The 22026-nt window shown below is 32.1% G+C and overlaps 1 protein-coding gene across 3 annotated transcripts in view; it reads left to right on the top strand.

Annotated features, from left to right (window-relative positions):
• The window catches only part of LOC118201854 (retinal-binding protein-like), a 142948-nt gene extending 126742 nt beyond the window's left edge, over positions 1 to 16206 (top strand). For all 3 annotated transcript variants that reach the window (XM_085814542.1, XM_085814543.1, XM_035374018.2), the window contains exons 10-14: positions 406 to 492; positions 4747 to 4853; positions 8307 to 8465; positions 10777 to 10969; positions 15332 to 16206. In XM_085814542.1, the coding sequence (XP_085670668.1) occupies positions 406 to 492; positions 4747 to 4853; positions 8307 to 8465; positions 10777 to 10969; positions 15332 to 15486 (701 nt within the window). In that variant the 3' untranslated portion in view covers positions 15487 to 16206. The remainder of the gene's footprint in view (positions 1 to 405; positions 493 to 4746; positions 4854 to 8306; positions 8466 to 10776; positions 10970 to 15331) is intronic.
• Positions 16207 to 22026: the final 5820 nt, after the last annotated feature.

Here is a 22026-nt window from a genome sequence, read left to right on the forward strand (position 1 = left end):
CTAAACTAAAGAGGTATAACCGAAGCTATCAAAATTTTAACAGAGTTGGCTCCTTAACGCTAATTGACTGCGAAGCTATCAAGGGCTTAAAGTATGGCTGAGCGTAATAATATCTTACGAGAGAATAGTCTAAAAAGGCGGTCGCGTGCAGCTAGAAACCCAGTCTCTCTCTCTAAGACCGAAGAACTTCGCGGTTAAATACCGCTCTTCTTCATTATGTATTCAGACGTGATTCTAAAACTAAGTTCTGGCCGGAAGTAGTAAGTTGAAGTTAAGAATCGATAGGAAAAGAGCTTTAACTCAAAATTTAACTGTTAATAAAATTAACATAATCCTTACAACCTTCTCAGTTTGATATATGATTCTTGGAAACAAATATTAATATAATTTTTCTTTAATTTTTAGCTCCCATCTTTTTCTCGTCGATCTTCAAACTCTTCAAACCTGTCATAGGAGATTCCTTACAGAAGCGACTGAAGATTTTTGATGGAGGTAAATATCGGTTTCTGTTCCTCAATTATTCTTTCGTTTCTCATTCATTTTGTTAAAATGTGAAGTCAATATGTCTGTAGCTTTGCAGCAAAATTGTTCCTTTCTGATTTTAAAGCAAAAACGATATACTCATTACGAATTTATCAGAATATACATACTCTTTCACATTTCTCATGTAACACACTTTTAGGTTTTTTTATTCTTATTCACTATGCAAATAATTTGCACTAATATTGTATCGTTACATTTGCATTCTAGTTACAGTGTTAGCTTTCAGTATAAATGATCGAAGTGGACATTACCAAACGAAATTACCAAATATCAGGAAAAGTAAATTCGATCTGATACAAAAAAGCATTAAAATATTTCTGCTAAGGATACCATCTAATGATCTAACTAAAAATTCTTTAATAAGGTAATCATAAAGACTGTTAAAAAAGGCTGTTGTTAAAAAAATCCGTTATTTTTTACTGATGTTTTACATCAGTAAATGTCAGTAAATGTTTCACCACAAAAATTTCTTGCATGGATTATTAAATTATACGCATTTTTTCCCGCAATTCATTCAAACTTATTTCTCGAATTTCATTAGAGATATATTTCTCATCCAATTAATTCAGTTCTCACTTCTCGGTAAAACAAAAATACATAAAAACTCAAAATATCTTCATTAAAAATTGAAAGATATAGAAAAACATAAAACACCAAATACAATTAAAACATTTTTTTACAATTAAAATTACAGTTTATAAGCAAAAGCAAGCCATTCGGCCAGCAGGCAAAAAGGCAGATTTTTTCGGTGCACAACACAAAAACTTTTGTTCCCGCTCGGCTGATAAAACTAACTGTTACCAAAGTGCCTTGGTAAAAGTCCGAAGTATGCTTTAATATGATTCCATTTAGAGCTTTAACCAAGCCTTTGCTGGAAATCCTAGGAGTTACCAATGCCTCCTGGTAAAAGCCCGAAACGATATATTATTATGATAGGGTTTTCCATTCGCAGGTATATTGTATACAGTGTATTCCCAAAATGTTAAAACACACTTTAATTTTTAATTGATAATATAAACTATAAAAGTGATCAAAATAACGTATTATTTAATATTATGTCCACGGAACTGTCTTACAATTATAAGATCCCACGGTAAAAATCTCAACTAATGCACAATTCTCTCGATAGCTACTGAAGAGATTTCAATAGTTTTTAAAAATAATTTTGGCAATTGTTAAAAAAATTAAATTGATAGATCAGGGGAAAAATTATGAAATTAAAAAAATAAGAAAAAAATGCACAATTTTCTTGAGTACTTCTTACTACTGTTACAACAAGGTTTACTGTTATGGCATTTTGAATTGCAAAGTAGAGAGATTTTCGAGTTAAGATTTTCGAAACAATATTTGGCAACTTTTCGTTTTGCGATTAGCATAAAATACTTTTAGTAAGATAGTGTTAATAGAAAAGTACTTAAAAGATAATTCAGTTATTTTGGGCTTTATGAATTAATTAGAGCTTACACTAAGTGTGTACATGTGTTAATGCAGCTTACATTCTTCATATTTTAAGATTTTCTTTTATTATTGTTAGTTTTTCTCTTCGTTTTAAAAGTAATGCAGTTAAATATTTATTTACTATTATTACTTATTCTTTGTTATGAATTTGTCTTTGTTCTTTATTATTTGTATTTCTTTGTCATGAAGACAACTACAGTCTATCTATTCAAAACTTTATTTCATATAAATGCTGAGAATAGCATTGATTTGCGTAATGGAATACAGTAACGACGAATTCTGAAAGCATATGCTTAATAATTCTTATCGTTGAAAGCTGTCTATTAATTACACAAATGAAGTCTACAACTACGGAGTCTATTATAATTTTTCAATTATCATTCAAATAGCCTTTCAGGAGGTAATTATTTATGTTCGATTGAAATGTTTTTTCCCATCTTGTAAAAGAATTTCTTAGCTTGAAATCAAAATACCTGGAGGATTTTGAATGTTCTTGTAAATCTCGAATGTAGCTCATACGCTTAGAATTGCAAAGTCATGCATATTAAAATGCATTAATAATAGAAAGCTGAAATCTGAAACTATTTAAATTATACCCTCAACATCAATGTATTATTTTGAGAACCTTATTAACGCAAGAAGGAGATTAGTCCTGAAATGGCATTTTGCGACGAAACTCTTAAATGCGTTGCATCGTTTTCCAAACTTTTGCCACCAACTTTTATCGCCCTGTATTATATTTAAAGAAATTAAATAATAAAGAATCTGCATAAATGTGTGTATGTTTCTCGCACTATGAAAAACCATCGGTTACCTACAGCCATCGCGTAGTCCTTTACCCAAACATGAGCACCTGGAAGCCCAAATTTTTAATTTCGAATTTTTTTATTATCTATTTTATATTTTATAAACTTTTAACGAATTTTTGACTAACAAACTCAAGGATTTAAAAGCAAGAATTGGCAACACTGTACTGATAAAATATTTTTATTCCCTGACCGCAAGATTGTATATTGGAAATACTAAAAATATCCTGTTTTTAAAAAATAAATTGTGATTTTGCTGTTGAATCGAATTTTATGTGGCGCTAGCCACCAAAACATGATATTTAATAAATAAAGTAAACACATAAAATGTTAATAATAAAATGATAAAAAACGTTTTGTAAAGCCACCTTAGTAAGAAACTGAATATTGATATCTTAAACTAAGAAAAGATTAAAAAAACAGAAAAAATACGCCAACACTTAAATGCTGCATCGAAAATTCTGAACGTATACTACTATACTGCTTTTAAAATTTTTGAAATGTTGCTGTTGTGGCGTAAGTACTAAGAAAATTATGCTTAATAAAGTTTTCAAAAAAATCTCATGTGTACACCACATGACTTCCCTGTACGGAATATTAAATCATACGCATTTTTTCTTGCATTCATTTAAACTTATTGGACTGAATTAAATCTACTTCGTCGAGAGCGCATGTACTACAATAGAATAAATGCAGTCTTGAAAATTCACTGTATTTATTTACCATAGTGACACTCTGGCGCTAGGTTCACTTAACAGCGTTAAATTTCGTTCCTATTATAACTCAGAATGCATGAAATTTATATCATTTCAAGAAATATCTAATCGTTGCCACATATTCTATTCAAATACTATAATAAATCTAGAATGATGTATAAAAGAAACTAAACAAACAAAACAAAAAAGAAACAGTTTTTCACAGACGATTTAGTATTTCTCATTCAATCAATTCAGGTCTCACTTCGCGGCAAGGCAGAAATACGTAAAAACTCAAAATATCTATATTAAAAATTACGAAGTAAATCTTAAACATTTATTTCCTCGAAAAAATTCCAGAAAGGATTAAGCATGATTTAATTTACAACAAATCTACTATTCTGCTGTTTCAAATGTAAACAAATATGTCCGCCATGTTATTTAAAGATTAGGCTTAACTGTCCTTAAACAGCTTTTGAATTGTTGATAATTGTACAAACACTGCTTGCAGATTTACTAAAGGCATTAAAAACCTTAACCGGAAGATAAGAACAACATAATTCAATCATTTGTAAAGCAAAAAATTCACAATTTATAAACGTATAAGACTAAAGAAACTGAGCTCACTAGGCCGAGTAGCAGAGTGTATATATATATATACATATATTTATATACTTTTGGTGCGGCCGATTGCAACCAAAATACGAGGTGCGCATCTACATGTTACAGCAGTCCTACATACAAAATTTCAACGTTCCGAGGCTACTCGTTTTGAGTTATGCGAGATACATACGTATGTCCGCACAGACGCCACGAAAAATTCTCTTCAGAATTCATTTTAAATCAGTTTTATAATTTTTTTTGGGGGGAAAAGAGTCCTTTATTCTGTTCTTAGTTGCGGATGTCACGCAAACACATCATTAAATTGCATTGGATAGCGGTCAAAATTGGTATTTTCGTTGAAATATGATACCCACAATTTTGGCAATTACAGTACTTCCTTTTTACTTCGTAGAAGGAAGTAAAAATGAGTTAGAAGTGAGTGAAAGCGTAAAAAACCTTAATACACCCTTTAGTGCAATCGTTAAAATGCGAAACCTATCAATTTTTTTTTTTTTTTTTACTTAAATAGAAATAAAAAATTACGTTCTCATTGCAATTCTGTGACTTTTTATATGATCTATTTTAATGTCTGCATCGCATGCTTTACATGCATTCATTTGCATTTCTTCTGTTGATATTAGATGACTGGAGAGAACAGCTGTTGAAGCATATAGACGCTGATATTTTACCCGCATATCTAGGAGGCAATCGAGTAGATTCGAATAATGATCCTTTGTGCAGAGAATTTGTAAGTATCATTAATTTCGTTAGATAGGTTTTATTTACTGTAATAATAGAAAAAATAATATCCAAACTTATTATCATAAATATTGCTTTCCTCTATTTTTTACATGAAAAGAGAAATTAGTTGAGATGACATATTTTTACATTTGGTTCTTGATTTTAAAAAAGTTTCAAAAATCCACCCTAGCTTAAGATATCAGAACACTGGAGTGCTTAAGACACTGCGAAAATTGTATTAACATGTAATATCATCCACTGCAAGTTCAAAAAATTGTATTTGAACTTGAGTGAAAGAATAAAAAGTATTTTATTAACGATATAAAATTTGAACAAACTATAGAGAGAGTGTGAGCTAATAGTAGGAATTTAAAAAAAAAAAAAAAACCTTACTTTCAACTATGGAATTAAACAGTCTTGATTATTCTTCAAACTTTATCAAGAGCTTTAAATGCAAATTCAAAAGCCACTTGTGCAAAATTAGTTAACTTTTGATTGAAGTGTTGAAACATTTACAAAAATCATTTCAATATAAAAAAAGGAAATTTTTTCTCCTGCTGTCGCACTGAAACACATAAAGAGCATGATTTTGCAGAAAGTTGAATAAAAGTGTAACCAAATGTTTTGAGTAAAATTTGATTGAAGAAAGCAAAAACATATTTTTTCCAACGGCAGATTGTGAACAGTTACAGTATAATACAGTCCGTTAATGTATACAAGGCCAGATGTGGCGGTTTCTTTATTATGGAGGCAACAAACAGGTGGGCCACTATTGCCTCCTATGAAAGGACGGATAGTTACAACATGCCTTCTCCGTGATTCGAACCCAGGCTCTTCGGTATCGCAGTAGGCTTCCCTAACCACTGTATTGTCTAGGCGGCAGAAAGCAAAAATATTGACGTTTCTACATTCGAGCAAGCTGAAATGTTGAATACATTCAAAAAGGCAAAGGCCTTTTTCAAACAATCCATTAAATCCCGCTTTCAGAAAACGAAATAAACATTACAGAAGATAATTGTAGCTACGAAATTGTCTATTAATTATTCGTTCAAGATTTGAACTTGATAAAGAAACGAAACATATATCCCATTTTCAGTAATCGCAGTTACTGATAGGTAACAACTGTAATACTGCATAAATATCGAATATTCATATTCTCTGCAATGGCTTCGTACTGACTGAAACAAAAAATGCACTCATAAATTAAATTAAAATTTTAACTTTGTATAAAAGGCCTTCTTGCAATAATAATATATTAGATTTCTAAACATAAATTAATTACAATTAAAAGTTAATTACGTATTAAATTATACATACTCCGTTATCGGATCATTTAAAATATTCTAGAAAAATATAGCTGAAGAATAACTGTACGTTTAGGCAAAATTACAACACGTTCTACTTTTTAAATCTCAGAATAAATAAAATTATTTTTAGTATATTAACAGATACCCGCTAATGTTCATGAGCATTCTTTAAATCTTGAACGTGTTGGATTGCCGGACTTTAATTGTATGAGGATTAAATTTATAACCATGGATTTTTGTTTTTTTCCAGCCTGTCGAAATTTATATTTCAAATTATTCTTATAAGGGTTTTTGCAGAATCGAGAACCAATATAAATTTACACATATTAAATACTTTTTTTTCCATGAAATAAATTCGCCAGTGAATTTTAAAGCTAAAAATGTAATGCAAATTAATAGGAGATGGTACATTACCGGAAGATCTTTAAAAGAAAATGAGCAAAAAAAGCATTATTGTCGATTTTGAATTATGGAAGCAGTGAAGGAATTTTTAAAAATAAAAGTATCTCTTAATATATGTTAAAAAAATCTATCTATAAAAGTACTTCGGTAAAAGAATTTCTTAAAAATTGCTTAAATATTACTGGAGGGTAGAATGGATTAAATTCACTTTGATTATTTATATTATGGCAAAGCATGTGAGGGCTATTTGACTAAGGGAAGGTGTGCCTTCGTGAGGACTTCTAAAGAGAAACTAGCTTGTATACACATTGCGCATGGAGAAAACCACGAAAGCAGCCAGCTCGTTCGTCTGGAATCGAACCCAGATCGGAACTACCAGTATTCAGCGATTTTATCGCTCAGCCGCTGATGGGCAGAGCTTCGAAAAGATAGAGATTCATATTCAAGGGGGAAATCCCGAAAACTCCTGTGCTGCATAAGAACTCCGATCGAACTACCAGTATTCAATGGCAATTACCTGCGTCCGGCAACAGGCGACTCAATAATAATGAATCTATTAGTGTCGGTTAAGGCAGAGACGTCATCTATGGAGTAAAGGTTTCCAAGTCATGTTGACTTTTGGCTAATTTTTCCTTAATCTCTATCAATATACGTTTCCTTCTTTTGTTCACTTGAAGATTTACAGTGTGGAGGTAGCTGACTCAAAGAAACTCTGTAATTTAGTCTTTGGTATTTATGAGGGAATTGTATACAGTCTGTCTATCATAAGAAAAACTCTCTCCAGTTAGTCTGCAGCTGCCTGGTGCCGTAGAAACGAGCCTTGACCCATTTTCCCTAGGGGTGTCTTGAAGACGAAACATACTCATTCCCCATCAGCCAACAGTCGCCAAAAATAAAATAACAATAAAGCAACCCTTGGTTCGCCCTTATTTGAAATATAATAACTCTGTTGCTATAGCAACCGCCGCCCGCCAGACACAGTGGCGGGAGCTACACTTCTCGTAGACAGACAGTACACAGGCATACGAAGTACAAGGTTCACTCGCTTAATAAGCCATTAAAACCATAAACTTATAAGGTATTTCTCCCGCCTTCCTAACGAGCCTTCGCGGTGTAGTGGTTCTGCACACCAGAGGTTCGTGTTTCGATTCCCGGCGAAGGCGATTGCTCGTTTTTCACCTTGCATGCTTCCAAAAAATACATAATGTCTCTACAAACTGATAAGTGAAGCCGTCGAAATAAAACGACATTTTATGCTTATAATAAGTTGAAACAAAAAGTAATTTCTTCCTAACATACTGATATGGCAGACTGTTCATAACTGTTCCTCTGTCTTTCGCATCAAACATTACCATACAAACAAAACTGTAATACTAAAAACAAGAAACAGAAAAAAAAATATTAATTTTGCAAAATCTATTCTGAACTTCTAGATTTTTGACAATCGTATCATGATGAGCTATATAGTAAAATATTGAACACACTAAAATGTTTCAAAATGCACTCAAAATCTAAAATTTATTCCATTAAAATAGAGCAGGCCTTTTTGGCGTAGCTCAAAAAGCTTCGCGTGATATTTAAGATTTTAACATTGTTCATACTGAAAATTGCGTGCAAAGATATTTATATAATAAGAAGGAATATGGCTTTAAATTTGTTCACACATATTATGAATCAAACTGAATATTAAGCTATCTTTACGAATGATATTTTTAATTTATCTACTTCTTTGTTATTTTCCTTGATGGTAGATTGGTTTCGGAGGGACTATTCCCGAAAGCAGTTACGCTGCAAATTTTCTTGACCTTGAAGACCCCGATGTTGTAGTTGCAACTGTTCCTGCAGGAGCGACTCTAAATTTTCGATTTTCCACACCAATAGTGGGTACAGTTATTCAATGGCATATTCAGGTATAGTATTACAATCAATATCGACATTGATTTTAATTTATTTAAATGTAATAGAAACGTGCTCACAGAACAGACGCAACAATAAGACAAAAATGTAATTCACGTAATCAACGTGTAATAAAATAAAAATGGCTCAAAACCCCGCGTATGAATCTGTAACAATAGCTTTAGTAAGTAATAAATTAAGATTAAATATAAGAAATGTGGAGTTTAAAATAATTAATGCAAAAAAAAAGGCTTTTCTATACAGCAGTGTTCAGTTGCTAGTTTCAACTCAGAAAATAAGAAATCATATATTTCTAGGACACAGAATATGTGGGAAGAAATTATTGACCTACAAATGTTGAAATGACGCACGTGTGTGTGTCTGTATGTATTTGTCTTTGTATTAGAATCAAAATTAATGACTGTCGTAAATCGAAATGATAATAATTATCATAACTAATGAAAATTACTACAGTTTATGAATTATTTATAAAGTTCTAGTTAATTTACGTGTTCTTTGCTCTAGAACTTTAGTGAAGTCTCTAGCGCTGGTCTTCTTGCTCAGTCCAAAGAAGAATTAAAATACCTTTTTAACTCAAAGAAATGCTACAGACGGCCATTCTCGGACTTACAGGAAAGCCCGCACTTGGGGTTTTACTTAAGATAGAAAATAAGGAACTAAACTAATTTTAATTAGCTAAACTTTAGCCGAAGTACTGCAAAAAATAGCTAACAGAGTTGGCCTGTAATTAAACTTCACCTGCGAATACTAACAGGCACGTAAGACTACGCCGAACGTAGTAAGATAGTGTGGTGTGGTGGGTGAAACCGCTACGCAAACCCTGGATTGTGACACAGGGTTGGAATGAACTTCAAACTCAAGTTTTAGCAATAACATGAATTTTATAAAAATAAAACGACTCTTTGAGAAGTGAAAACGATCTTGAAAAACTAGTTATCATCAGAAGCAGTTGTGATATACGAGGACGCTTTTAAAAACTCTTTATTCGTTCCCATAAATGCTCTGAAGAAGAAGGAAATCATGGAGGAAAGTACCAAATTGTATGCAAATTTGTTTAAAAAAAAAAAAAAATTTTGCTCCGTTTTATTAGTCCAAAAAGATTTGAGTCCCGAAGTACTATTACTTTCGTTTTGGCATTTTGCGTCGGACTCCTATATACGTCGGTTCATTTTTCAAACTGTTGCCACAAAATTTTAGAGTCCTGCATTATATTTCAAGAAATGAAATAATGAAAAATCTGCATAAATGTATGTGTATTTCTCGCATTGTGATAAAACAACGGTATCTACAGCCATCCAGTTTTGAATGACGTAATCCTACTGCGAATATGGGCATCTGAAATCCCAAATTTGAAGTTTGGAATTTGTTTTATATCGATTTCATATTTTGTAAAACTTTAACGAATTTATGGAAACACTCTACCGGGGGGGGACCTTTTTATCTCCACCGCGTCGAACTGTGTATCGGAAATTCTAAAGATAGGCTCATTTTAAAATTATTTTGCGACATTGCTGTTGAACTAAATTTTATGGTTTAACTGCAAAGAACATGATATTTAATAAATAAAGGTAACACACAAAACGTTAAAAAAACGTCCCTTGGACGTAATTTAAAATCTGAAACATTTCAGATTTTTTTGATTACTTTCTAAGTTTTATTTATTTATTTTTGGATGTGTGCGTGTTTGTAAACCTGGTCATGTTTAGCTATTAAAAGAATTTATAGAAACAGATGAGGTACAATTTAAAATCTTGGCCTCAGTTTCATTTCAAATTTCGGATCGATTTGGGAATTGGTGTCAAAATTCTAACCAGTTTATTGTTTCAGCCTCTGTTAGATAGGGAGGCTGTAAACCATAATCATTCACACAATTTGGTATTAACCATAATTGGGCAAAATTTATCTGTAGTAGTAATTTTACAAACACTTGAAACAGATTGGGGTTTGTGTTCTAGATTTTCAGTACATTTGGTGCATTCAGTTTTGAAAACCCCTCATCGAAACTGCGCAACTGATTTACTTTTAACATGAAAGGAAATCGTAATGAGAAAAAAGTCTTATAATAAAAAATAAGACAAGTTTCCTTTTAATAAATGTGGAAAAATATCCAGCTGCTCAGCGGAAGAAATGGGATGCATATTCATAAATCTGTCAACTATGGAACAGATCACGAAGCACTCATCTTTAGTTTTATTATCCATCTTAAAATTATTCATCACTTTTTATTTTGTTAAGAAAAGAATTTTGTTTTCTTTATTTTTCAAAGTTTATGATCTTTTTTAATACTGGTACGTTAACTTGCAGGCGAAAGATAACGACATAGGAATTGGAGTGTTCTATGAACCTTTAGATGAAGATTCCGACTCATCGAAAAGCTCTCAGAAGAAAGCGAAAGAAATTGATGTTTCGGAACTGGAACCTCTTACCCCAATAATTCGCAGTCAGTGTCATATTTGCCCAGAAATTGGCAGCACGGTCACATGGCTCTCCGGCACTAGTAAGTTTAACAGTATACATAAAGCTAATTATTTTTCTAATGAGACTACTTTTAAAGTTTTTATGTAAAGTAACAATTTATGGGAAAGGAAATTGTGCCTTTCCCATAAAATATACAATATTCAATATCTGCTCTAGTTAGGATCGCTATTATTTATTTAACATTTTTTTGTGTATAGCAGCATTGTGTTTATTATAAAAGAGTGGTTCAAAATTTCATTTTCCAATTTTCTTATTTTTTATCCTATATTCGCATAAATCGTAGCAGATAAGACTGAGACAAGCTTGAGATTTTTTTAAAGTTTCATTATAATTTGTATAAAATTAAAACTTACATTAGAAAACTATTAAGTACTAATTGGTGTGAACATTTATATTGTTAAGAAGATCCTATCTTAAAAAGTTCTGTCTTTTTTCTCCTCGTGTACTCTTCTATTACATATTTATTCTTTATACAGACGAAAATAATTTATTTTGAAATAAGTTAGATTTTTTGTCATTGGAATACCCAAAATCTTTCTTAATAAATGTTCAGTGTGTAAGCATTCTCTCCAGGGGCTATCATTCTCTCTTGATAATAAATATATTTATGGTACTGAAAATTACTGAAAAAAATTATTTTATTTCTGCTGTTATTATAATGCACAGGATGGTCATAAAACAAATTTTCTGGTATATCTGTCCCCAGCATATATCCACTCAAGCAATCCAAATAAAATTTTTCCTTTCTATGCTAAAAATAGTAAAATGCTTGGAATAAATTTCTCCGAAGTGCTTCAACCCAGAACTCATGATTATTACATGACTCTTAAACATCATTGGTTATGTACAAAAAAGTACAGTACGCGAAAAATAAAAAAAAATGGGCAGTTCTATATCTCCCGTTCTACTGGGTCGATTGACGAAATTCAACTTGCGTTTTTCATGTCTCCAAAGCGCTACTTTGGACATGTATTAGATTTATATACAGCATTGATCTAATATGGGTGCTTTGACACAAAATCGGAATTTTTCTGAAATAACATACCAATCGTTTTCTATATTTCGATTCTACGATTCAAACTGCCAAGTTTTGTTAAAATCGCACGAGTAGTTTTTTTAAAAAATTAGATCTCAAAATTTGAGCTCCTCATTGTTAATTGAATTCGGTATATATTTATTAAACTCTCTTTTTTTAAACTTATTTGATTCTTCCTTTTTCGTTTCGAAATTTAGGTTTATTCCAAATAAATTTCGCCCATTTTTTTATGATTTATTTTTAAAATTTGTATTTTTAAGTAATTTTTATAAATTTTTTTGAGAAATATTTTCGATTATAACCTATATAATTTTTACCGTCATCTCAAAGTACATGTATTTTTAAGTATATCTGCAAAAAATAAGAGTTTTTTATTCAAAATTTCAGAAGATATATTTGAATTTATATATTGGCGCGTTTTGAAAATTTGGCATATTTGTTGAACGCGATAAAACATCAAATGCGGTTTAGACACTTTGTTCAAATTATTTGAAAGTAGGACAGATGTGACTTTTTTCCCCTTGTGCACAATGTAAAAAGGGAAAGGAAAATAGGTTGCCGTAAATTAAGATGATCGCCAAGTGAATTGTTCTTGGCGTAAACTGAAAAAATACGCCAAGATAAATTTTTGAATTTCTCAATAGATTTCGCACCAGATTTTATAAAATTTAATATCTGGGCATTATTTGAGTCGTAGAATCGAAATATGGAAAACATTGGCATGTCATTTCAAAAAAAGTCTGATTTTGTCTCAGAATCTCTGTGTTAGAGCAATGCTATATATAAATCTAATGTATATCTAAGTCGCGCTTCCAAGACATGAAAAACGCAAATTTGGATTTCGTTAATCAGTCCAGTAGAACGGAAAATATAGAACTCTTCCCCCCTTTTCTTTTGTGTGTGTGTGTGCAGTGTAGAAATAAAACAGGGAGGTCATAAAAAATCCCCTACATATGAGAGACCTATTCACTCAATCTATCGAAATGAAATTTCAGATATTGAAGATATGCACTCGAGATTGTGATGAATTAAAACACTAGAGCTTTCACGGTTACGGTTACAGAAATTTTCCATATTTTCGACTGGCAACACCCCATTTTTTCCTGCACAAATGGAGAAGAACCGTAAATGGCATTCGAATTATACACGTACGACGAAATTTGGCGGCGTAAAACATTTCCAAAGAAAATCATTTTCAAGAACCAAAGACATCACTTGAAGGAGAGAAAGAAAACATTTTATTACAATTACAATTTTTCAACGTGTTCATCTTCGCAGGCGATAAGGCACTGTATGCGGGAAATTGTTGACAACAATAAAGAACGTAGCATCGCAGGAAGTGTCTGTATAACTTACGTTTTATGACATCTTTCAATTTTGACAGATCTTGCGGGGTTGATGAGTACACCTCAAATTTCAGATAATCCTCGAACCAGAAATCCATCGGAGTAAGGTCGGGGGATCTCGGCGGCCACGGACCTGCACACTTACCGGAGATGACTCTATCCTAAAACGGTGTATTGTTGAAAACTTGTAATTCCTATAACAGTTTTTCTTTCCTTCTCCTCTCTCGCGCTATCATTAATCCTTTATTTTGCTTTCCTTTGCAAATGTTTTATGACGGCAGTTTTCTTCATACGTATTATCATTCTACCGCCCTTTATATTTTTTCAGGGCGCTGATCAATTTGAGCAAAAAAAGTGGATGTCGCCATTTGAAATTTTCGAAATTTTTCTACCGTAACCGTACTTGTAAGAACGCTATTGTTTTAAATAATCACAATCTCGAGCGCATATCTTCAAATAACGATAGCTGAATTTTCATTTCGATTGCTTGAGCTGGTATGCGTTTAGGAGTTCATATATCAGAGATGTATTTTATAACCATCCTGTTTGAGAACTCCGCCACCAGTGATCTTTAATCCTCTCACGGCGTACTTTTTTTTATCAAAATAGGTTAAAAAATTGCGTATTTTTTTATTACATATTTCAAATCTCCATATACTTTAGAGTTAAAATATACAAAAATTTTTTGTAAAAGAGGTTTTTTTTCAATATAGAATTAGATCATAGAAAAAGGTTGTCAGAATACTGAAATTGAAGAATAATGATATAAAAGGAAAATTTTGAAAATGAATATTGGTTAAATTATGATTTATTTTATAAAATATAAATGTAAAACATATATACTAATGAAAATATTTGCATAATGTAATATTTTGCACCATTGTCGAACATTTTCAATAGAAACTGAATTTTCAGATTCATCACTATCTGCAGAGGAATCCGAGAAATTTTCATCAGTTTCGCTATTATAACTATCTTCAATATACTTGAAATCAGAATCAGAACTACTATCAGTGTAGGAAATATCGTCAGGAATATAGGTTACATCACTCGCGAAACACTTCCTGCCAGACATCTTTGAGCACGCGTAAAATGCTACGTTACGTATTCTTGTATATTTGGCAGGTATGTGAACAACTAACACCATCTCTTAGCCTACATCTAAATAAACAATTAAACATCACAGAAAAGCCGAAAGGAAACCTTGAACGGGGAAAGAACAGGTTGCACGGTTAAATAGACGGCAAAAATTCATCCCCGCGGAAATTGCGCGTTGCGCAAATTTTGCTACATTTACGTTGCCCGTGTAAATCGCAGAATGCGCAGCGAAAGGGTTAAGAATCACGTGATAATCATTAGTTCTGGAATGAAGCACTTCTTATCTGCCCAACTGGTATAGTGGTTAGCGTTGCTCACTGCTATGCCGAAGTGCGAAGTGCTCGGGTTCGAATCCCGGAGAAGGAATGGATGTTTGTAAGTATATAGTGTCCGCGCGGCATGGGGGCACTCTAAATATGCGGGTCGAAAGTCCTCTCGAGAGGTTGGCCGTAAAGAAAGAGAAGTAGCAGACCCTCGGGACGTTTTTCCCGGTGTGCCCTCCATCCAAATTGGGGGTGAAACTGGGCTAAATCGCACGCACTGCCACATGTAAGGTGCTCAAGGGTGTTGCCAACGACAGGTGTAAACTTGCGTTCATTGCAACGAGTGATTTCCTGGGCTTGCGCTGACTACTGATCAGACAATACAGCATTAGCAACAACAACGACAACAGCACTTCAGAGAAATTCATTCTAAGCATTTTACTATTTTTGAACTAGAAAGGAGGAATAAACAAATTAAAAGAGCAGATATTATGGGCTATTTTAAATTAAAATAAAAATATTTTCTTACATATTTATATACGGATGTATGAATGTGTATATAGATAGAGACAGAAAAAAAATGTAATATACCTAAAAAATTAAGTAATAATTTATATGTGAATCATATTCCTTCCTAGCTGTTCTTCACTTTGATAACACCTACAGCTGGATGAATTCCAAGGAAGTCCAGTTTAAGATAATCATTGAGCCACCGGCTGTGAAAGATAATAATATCCCCAACTCGGTGAACAATGCAGCCAACGCCGTGAGGAAAATGATCGTCAAACAATGAAGATTATCTATTAGATTGACAAAAGAAGGAATATCCGAGGCGAAAGGAAATGCGAAGCAGAGTAAGATAATTCTGCTTACTTTCCGATGCTTGAAACAGAACAGGCGAACATCAGAGAAAGCGTGTCTATATTACCTGTTTTTTGGAAGCTTTGGGATAACTCATGTGAAATTATTTATATAGGACGTAATTTATCATATTTATATTTATATATCTCTTATAAATTACACTGTTTACTAAGCAAAATATAGTTACCATATAAAATTATTCGCGAAGAATTGGCAGTTGCAGCTGAACTTACATTGTTAGATATTTCTACGTTTTTACATTACGGAAAACACTTAAAAATGACGTTGCATATTTCTTTACTCGGAATAGGTATGGAAATGTTTCTGGTGAAAAAAGAGACATAAATTTTTTTCAGCAATTGATACGATAAAATAAACATTGTAAGTCAACAATTGCAATTCGTTATTGTTGGTCATCACTTATTTCAGGAATGTTTAAATAAAACTGTAAAAGCAGCAGTTTCTGAATTTGAAATTGATAACTTTAAAAATTTCTTTTGATGTATATCAATTTCTCTGTATTTGTATTTGATATTTCAAGTTAATATTTAATTTGTTAAATGTTTCCCATGTTTGTATACTTTATGTCTTAATTTTTGTAACGTATTAAGTTTCTAAGAAGAAACTTCTGAATAAAATCTACCACAAATTATGTTTTTTTTTATTCTTATTATTATTATTTTATTTTTTCTACCAAGGAGCTCTTTTTGCTTTAAAATGTATCCTTTGAGTGTTTCTTTGTTTTTGTTAATGCTTTAAAAATGCTGTCTCTACTCAAACATCTCTACTCAATCATCTGTCTCATACATCTCTACTCAAATTGCATGCGGGCCGAATGCTCTACCTGGAAAGAGATGACGGGACAAAACATTTTTTGTTAATTTAAAAACAGTTTAAACGATTAAAAATTCTGTCTTTACTTAAAGATTTGTACTCAGTCATCTGTCTCATACATCTTTGTTCAAATTGCATGCGGGTCGAATGCTCTATCTGGAAAGAGATGGCGGGCAGAAACATTTTTTTAAAATTTATAAACATTTTAAACGATTAAAAATTGTCTTTACTCAAACATCTCTACTCAGTCATTTTTTTAAAATTTATAAACATTTTAAACGATTAAAAATTGTCTTTACTCAGACATCTCTACTCAGTCATTTGTCTCATACATCTCTACTCAAATTGCATGCGTGCCGAATGCTCTATCTGGAAAGAGATGACGCGCCAAAACATTTTTTTTATTAAAAACATTTTAAACGATTAAAAATTGTCTTTACTCAAACATATCTACTCAGTCATTTGTTTCATACATCTCTGTTCAAATTGCATGAGGGCCGAATGCTCTATCTGGAAAGAGATGGCGGACCAAAAATTTTTTTTTAATTAAAAAATATTTTAAACGATTAAAAAATCTGTCTTTACTCAAAGATCTCTACTCAGTCATCTGTCTCATACATCTCTACTCAAATTGCATGCGTGCCGAATGCTCTATCTGGAAAGAGATGACGCGCCAAAACATTTTTTTTTTATTAAAAACATTTTAAACGATTAAAAATTGTCTTTACTCAAACATATCTACTCAGTCATTTGTCTCATACATCTCTGTTCAAATTGCATGAGGGCCGAATACTCTATCTGGAAAGAGATGGCGGGCCAAAATTTTTTTTTTTTTTTAAATTTAAAATATTTTAAACGATTAAAAATTCTGTCTTTTCTCAAAGATCTCTACTCAGTCATCTGTCTCATACATCTCTGCTCAAATTGCATGCGGGTCGAATGAATGCTCGATCTGGAAAAAGATGACGGGGCAATTTTTTTTAATTTAAAAACATTTTAAACGAAAATAAATAAATTAATTAAATCATTATTTCAATTACTTAGTGTTTATTAAAACATACGTCAAGCACAGTATAAACAACACAAATGAAAAGTTTAAATTTATGTATATTTTTTATCTGAAATCCGTATCTGTTAGATGTCTGTATCGGTCACTCTGTAATTCAAAAATATTGTCAGTTAAATATTCAACTTTAAAACGACATTTTTTCAGATAATTCCAGTGGGGTGAATTAAACACTAAAAGATTAATAATAATAATAATAAATCTGAAAGAGGTCAGATTTTAATAGTCGCCCAAAAGAATTTGCTAAGGTTTTCTTGCAGTCTCGCTTGAGTTCGCTGTCTACTGGTGCACTCACTTCTGCTAACCCATAATTTTTTGTCTTTTTAGCTTTATTATTAAGCATTCGTTTTCTTCCCACGTACACCATATACAGTTTAACAACAAGACTGCAAATTATTTTAAAGCCGCATAGTAGCATATGTTTGGAATTCCCGAAGCATTGTTAAAATGCTCGCATATACTTTTTATATTTCTTTCAGTATTTTTTCAGTTCATTATATCAATATCCAGTTTTTTTTAGTAAGACGGCTAACAAAAATATATTTTCTTCTTTTTATTATTAACTCTTTATGTGTTAATTTTATTTATTAAATGACACGTTCGTGGCATTTACGCTGCATAAATTTCAATTCAGCAGCAAAATCACAAAATATTTAAAAACAGTTTCCCTTAGAATTTCCGATACAGAGTCTCGCGCGCTGGATATGGAAATATTTTATTCCGTTCAGTGTTGCAATTGCTCACTTTAAAATTGTTGAGTTTGTTAAGCAAAAATTCGTTACAGTTTTACAAAATATGAAATCAATAATAAAACAAACTTGAAATTCAAAATTTGGGCTTCCAGGTACACATGTTTGGGTGGAGGACTATGTTATTCAAAATTTGATTTTTTCACAATGCGAGAAACATGTATTCACGGAGATTCTTCATTATTTAGTTTCATTAAATACAATACAGTGCCAAAGTATTTGGTGGTAGCAATTGGAAAAGTGATACAAAGCATTTATTATTTACGACGTAAAATGCCGTTTCCAAGTTGATATCCCGTTTGGGAACAACGTTCTTTTTGGACAGAAAATTAAGAAAAGAACCATCAGAAATTTTATTCATAAAATTTTAACCATGACGAAAATTAAAGTATGGATAAAATGTTTAATTATGTATATTTTAATAAAATAACACAAAATGTTTAATACAGCAACGTGACTCTAGTCCTGTACTTGTACAAAAAAATGTGTCAAAAAGAAAAAGCGATGTAAACAGTATAGTAAAAAGAGTTACTATATTTAAATGCAGTTATGATATCTAAATGGTCACACAATACTTTAGTATGTACACTGCGCAAAAAAGAAAAAAATAGGATAGTTCTATATCTCCCTTTCTACTGGGTCGACTGACAAATTCAAATTACGTTTACCATGTCTCGAAAGTGAGAGTTAGGATACATATTAGATATATATATATATATAGCATTATTCTAGCATAGGTATTTGGACACAAAATCGGACTTTTTCTGAAACAGGTTAGGTTAGGTTATTTAATTACGGCAAAGCCTCGAAGGCTATCTGCCTAAGGGGAGGGATGCCTTCGTGGAGGACTTTCTAAGGGGAACTGGCTCGTATACAAGTTACACATAGGGAAAACCACGCAAATACCCATGCAGCCAGCCCGTTCGCGGACCGAACTACCAGCGTTCACCGACTTTACCGCTCGGGCGCTGTTAGATTTTTCTGAAATAACGTACCAATTGTTTTCCACATTTCGTTTCTATGACTCAAATTATGCCTAGATATTAAATTTTATAATTTTGGTGGGAAATTTATGGAGAAATTTAAAAATTTATCTTGGCGATTTTTTTCAGTTTCCGCCAAGAATGATGCGAAGAACACTCGGAGAATTTCTTAATAGCAACCTATTTTCCTTTCCTTTTCCTTCATTGACCACGAGCGGAAAAAAAGCCGTTGCTTATACTTTCAAATAATTAACAAAATGCGCAAAACACATTTTCGTTATTAAGGCTTATAATAAATAGAACGGGAGATACAAAATTGTCCCAAATTTTTTTTCGCAATGTACAAAAAAGATTCTTTTTTCTGTTCTTTTATCTTGCCGAACTCATTCAACAGCAAATGCGCATATTAAATATTTCAATGTTTACTTCCTTAAAAACTCACCTCTTTTTGTCCAACCAAATATAACCACATTCTAGAAAAGACGTAAAAAATATCCTTTTTACCCAAATACATTCCACTAACACGAAAACCAATCGAAAAATTCCAAATTGAATCATGTAAGAACTTTTCTAATTTTAAGTAAGGTAAGTAAGGTTTATTGGTACATCATAATCAAATAAGAAATCATCTGCATTAATAAAGTTTTAAAAAGGATTTTTAAATTATAATAAGAAAACAAATTTTCAAAAATACAGTTTTAATAAAATAGAAGGAAAAGTATTTTGGTGCATATGATTTAAACGCATTGATTCAAATTAAAAAAATTTGAAAATACTCCAGAGCAGTTATCCAAGCACATTGTTTCTTATGGCAAAAATAAAAATCTGATGTGAAAGCCACATGACTTCCTTGTACCCCATGTTAAATTTATACACATTTTTTTCCGCACTTCGTTTAAACTTGTTTCTCCGAATTTCTTTAGAAATATATTTCTCATTCAGTCTACTCGATTCTGACTTAGCGACAAAACAAGGACACATAAAAACTCAAAATATCTTCATTAAAATTTATGAAATACAGAAAAAGCTTAACACCAAATACAGTCAAAAACAGTTAAAAAAATTACAATTAAAATTAGTTTCTCTGACTGAACAAGTAATTCGGCTAGCAGGTAGGAGAACAAAATTTTCGTGCACAAAATTGAAAGTTAACTTTTGTTTCCACTAAGCCAAAAGACACTAAAGTTGGTGCACCAATTGACTTAATTCAATGTGCTACTAAGAGTTTTAAATGTAAGCATATGGTGGCCTCGTTAGGCTTAATTCTTCACTTAAATTTCTAAATTGTGGATAATTCAGTGACTATTGTATGCAGATTAACAAAAGGCATGGAAACCTTAACTGGAACATAAAAATGCATAACTTAACTGGAACATAAGTCATTTTTAGAGCAAAAAATGCCCAACTTACCAACGTATAAGAACAAAAACCCTAAGCTCACAGAATCGGGTAACAGAGTGGAAATATATTATATATATAAACACGTTTGGTGTTGTCGATTGCAACGAAAAAGGGTTTGGTTTGGTTTATTTAATTAAGGCAAAGCACACTAGGGCTATCTGCCTAAGGGGGGATGCCTTCGTGGAGGATTTCTTCGTGGAGGGAAACTGGTTCGTATACACGTTACACATGGGGAAAACCACGAAAACGCCCATGCAGCCACCCCGTTCGCGAGATTCGAATCAACGAAAAAGGGAGGTGCACTACTAGATGTTATAGCAGTCCCATATGCAAAATTCCCAATAGAAATACTTAAAAATTGCTGATAATTTAACAATTATTGCATACAGATTAACTAAAGACATATTACTGTAATCGGAACATAAGTCCAACATCACTCAATCACTTTTCAAGCAAAAAATGCACAATTTAGCAACATATAATAATAATAAACAGAGCTCAACGAGCCGGGAAAGAAGGTGGGTCCATATATAAATATGTGTATATATGTCTGATGCCTGCCGATTGCAACAAAATAGGAAGACGCAGACTGAGCTAGATGTTACCAACAGTCCCATATGCAAAATTTCAGCGTCGTTCGGCCAATCCTTCTTAGGTTATGGGAGACACATACTACATAGGTACAATATATGTACGTAGGTACGTACGTACAAATGTTACGAAAGAATTCCTTCTGAATCCGTTTTAAATCCATTTTGGAAAAGAAAAAATAGTTCTTTATTCTCTCCGTACGTATAGATGTCATGCAAAAAAATTATCTAAATGGATTTGAGAGCGGTCAAAATGGATATTTTCGTTAAAATATGATACCAGGAATTTTTCGCTATCACAATACTTCCCTTACTTCGTACAAGGAATTCAAAAATACTAGAAAAGAGTGAGTTTCGTGTTAAACGTTCAAACGCTGCCAAATAATCTAACCAAAACATTTCTAAGAATAAATTTTTACTCATTTTTTTCCTTTTTCAACAAACTAGCCAGTCGTCTATGAATAACAATAATGTTAACTGTGTTCTAATCACAGAAATCTGTTTACGAATAGTAACAAGATGAACTTGCGTAGATAGTTTTCTTTAGGAGTAACACAGAATTGCTTCCCATTTTGTCCTTCGTAAATTCGTGCTTGGATTATCAGAACACCTGCACTGTTTGCGAATGATTGGGCGTCCCATTTGGTTTGTAGATGGAAAAGGAAAGAAGACAGCAAACTAAAATAGAAATTTCCTTTCTGTAACGACTACATTGATGGTACTTCGTTATCCTTAAGGTAAAATATTGTTAAGTTGGTTTTTGACGACATCTAAATATCGTTTCTCTCATGTTCGTATCTGGTTTAGAAACAAATCACGTCTAAATTCAATAGCTTACATTGATATCAA

This window comes from Stegodyphus dumicola, chromosome 4, assembly GCF_044657685.1.
Source record: "Stegodyphus dumicola isolate Sdum_Otavi_A_Nest chromosome 4, ASM4465768v1".
Taxonomy (NCBI): domain Eukaryota; kingdom Metazoa; phylum Arthropoda; class Arachnida; order Araneae; family Eresidae; genus Stegodyphus; species Stegodyphus dumicola.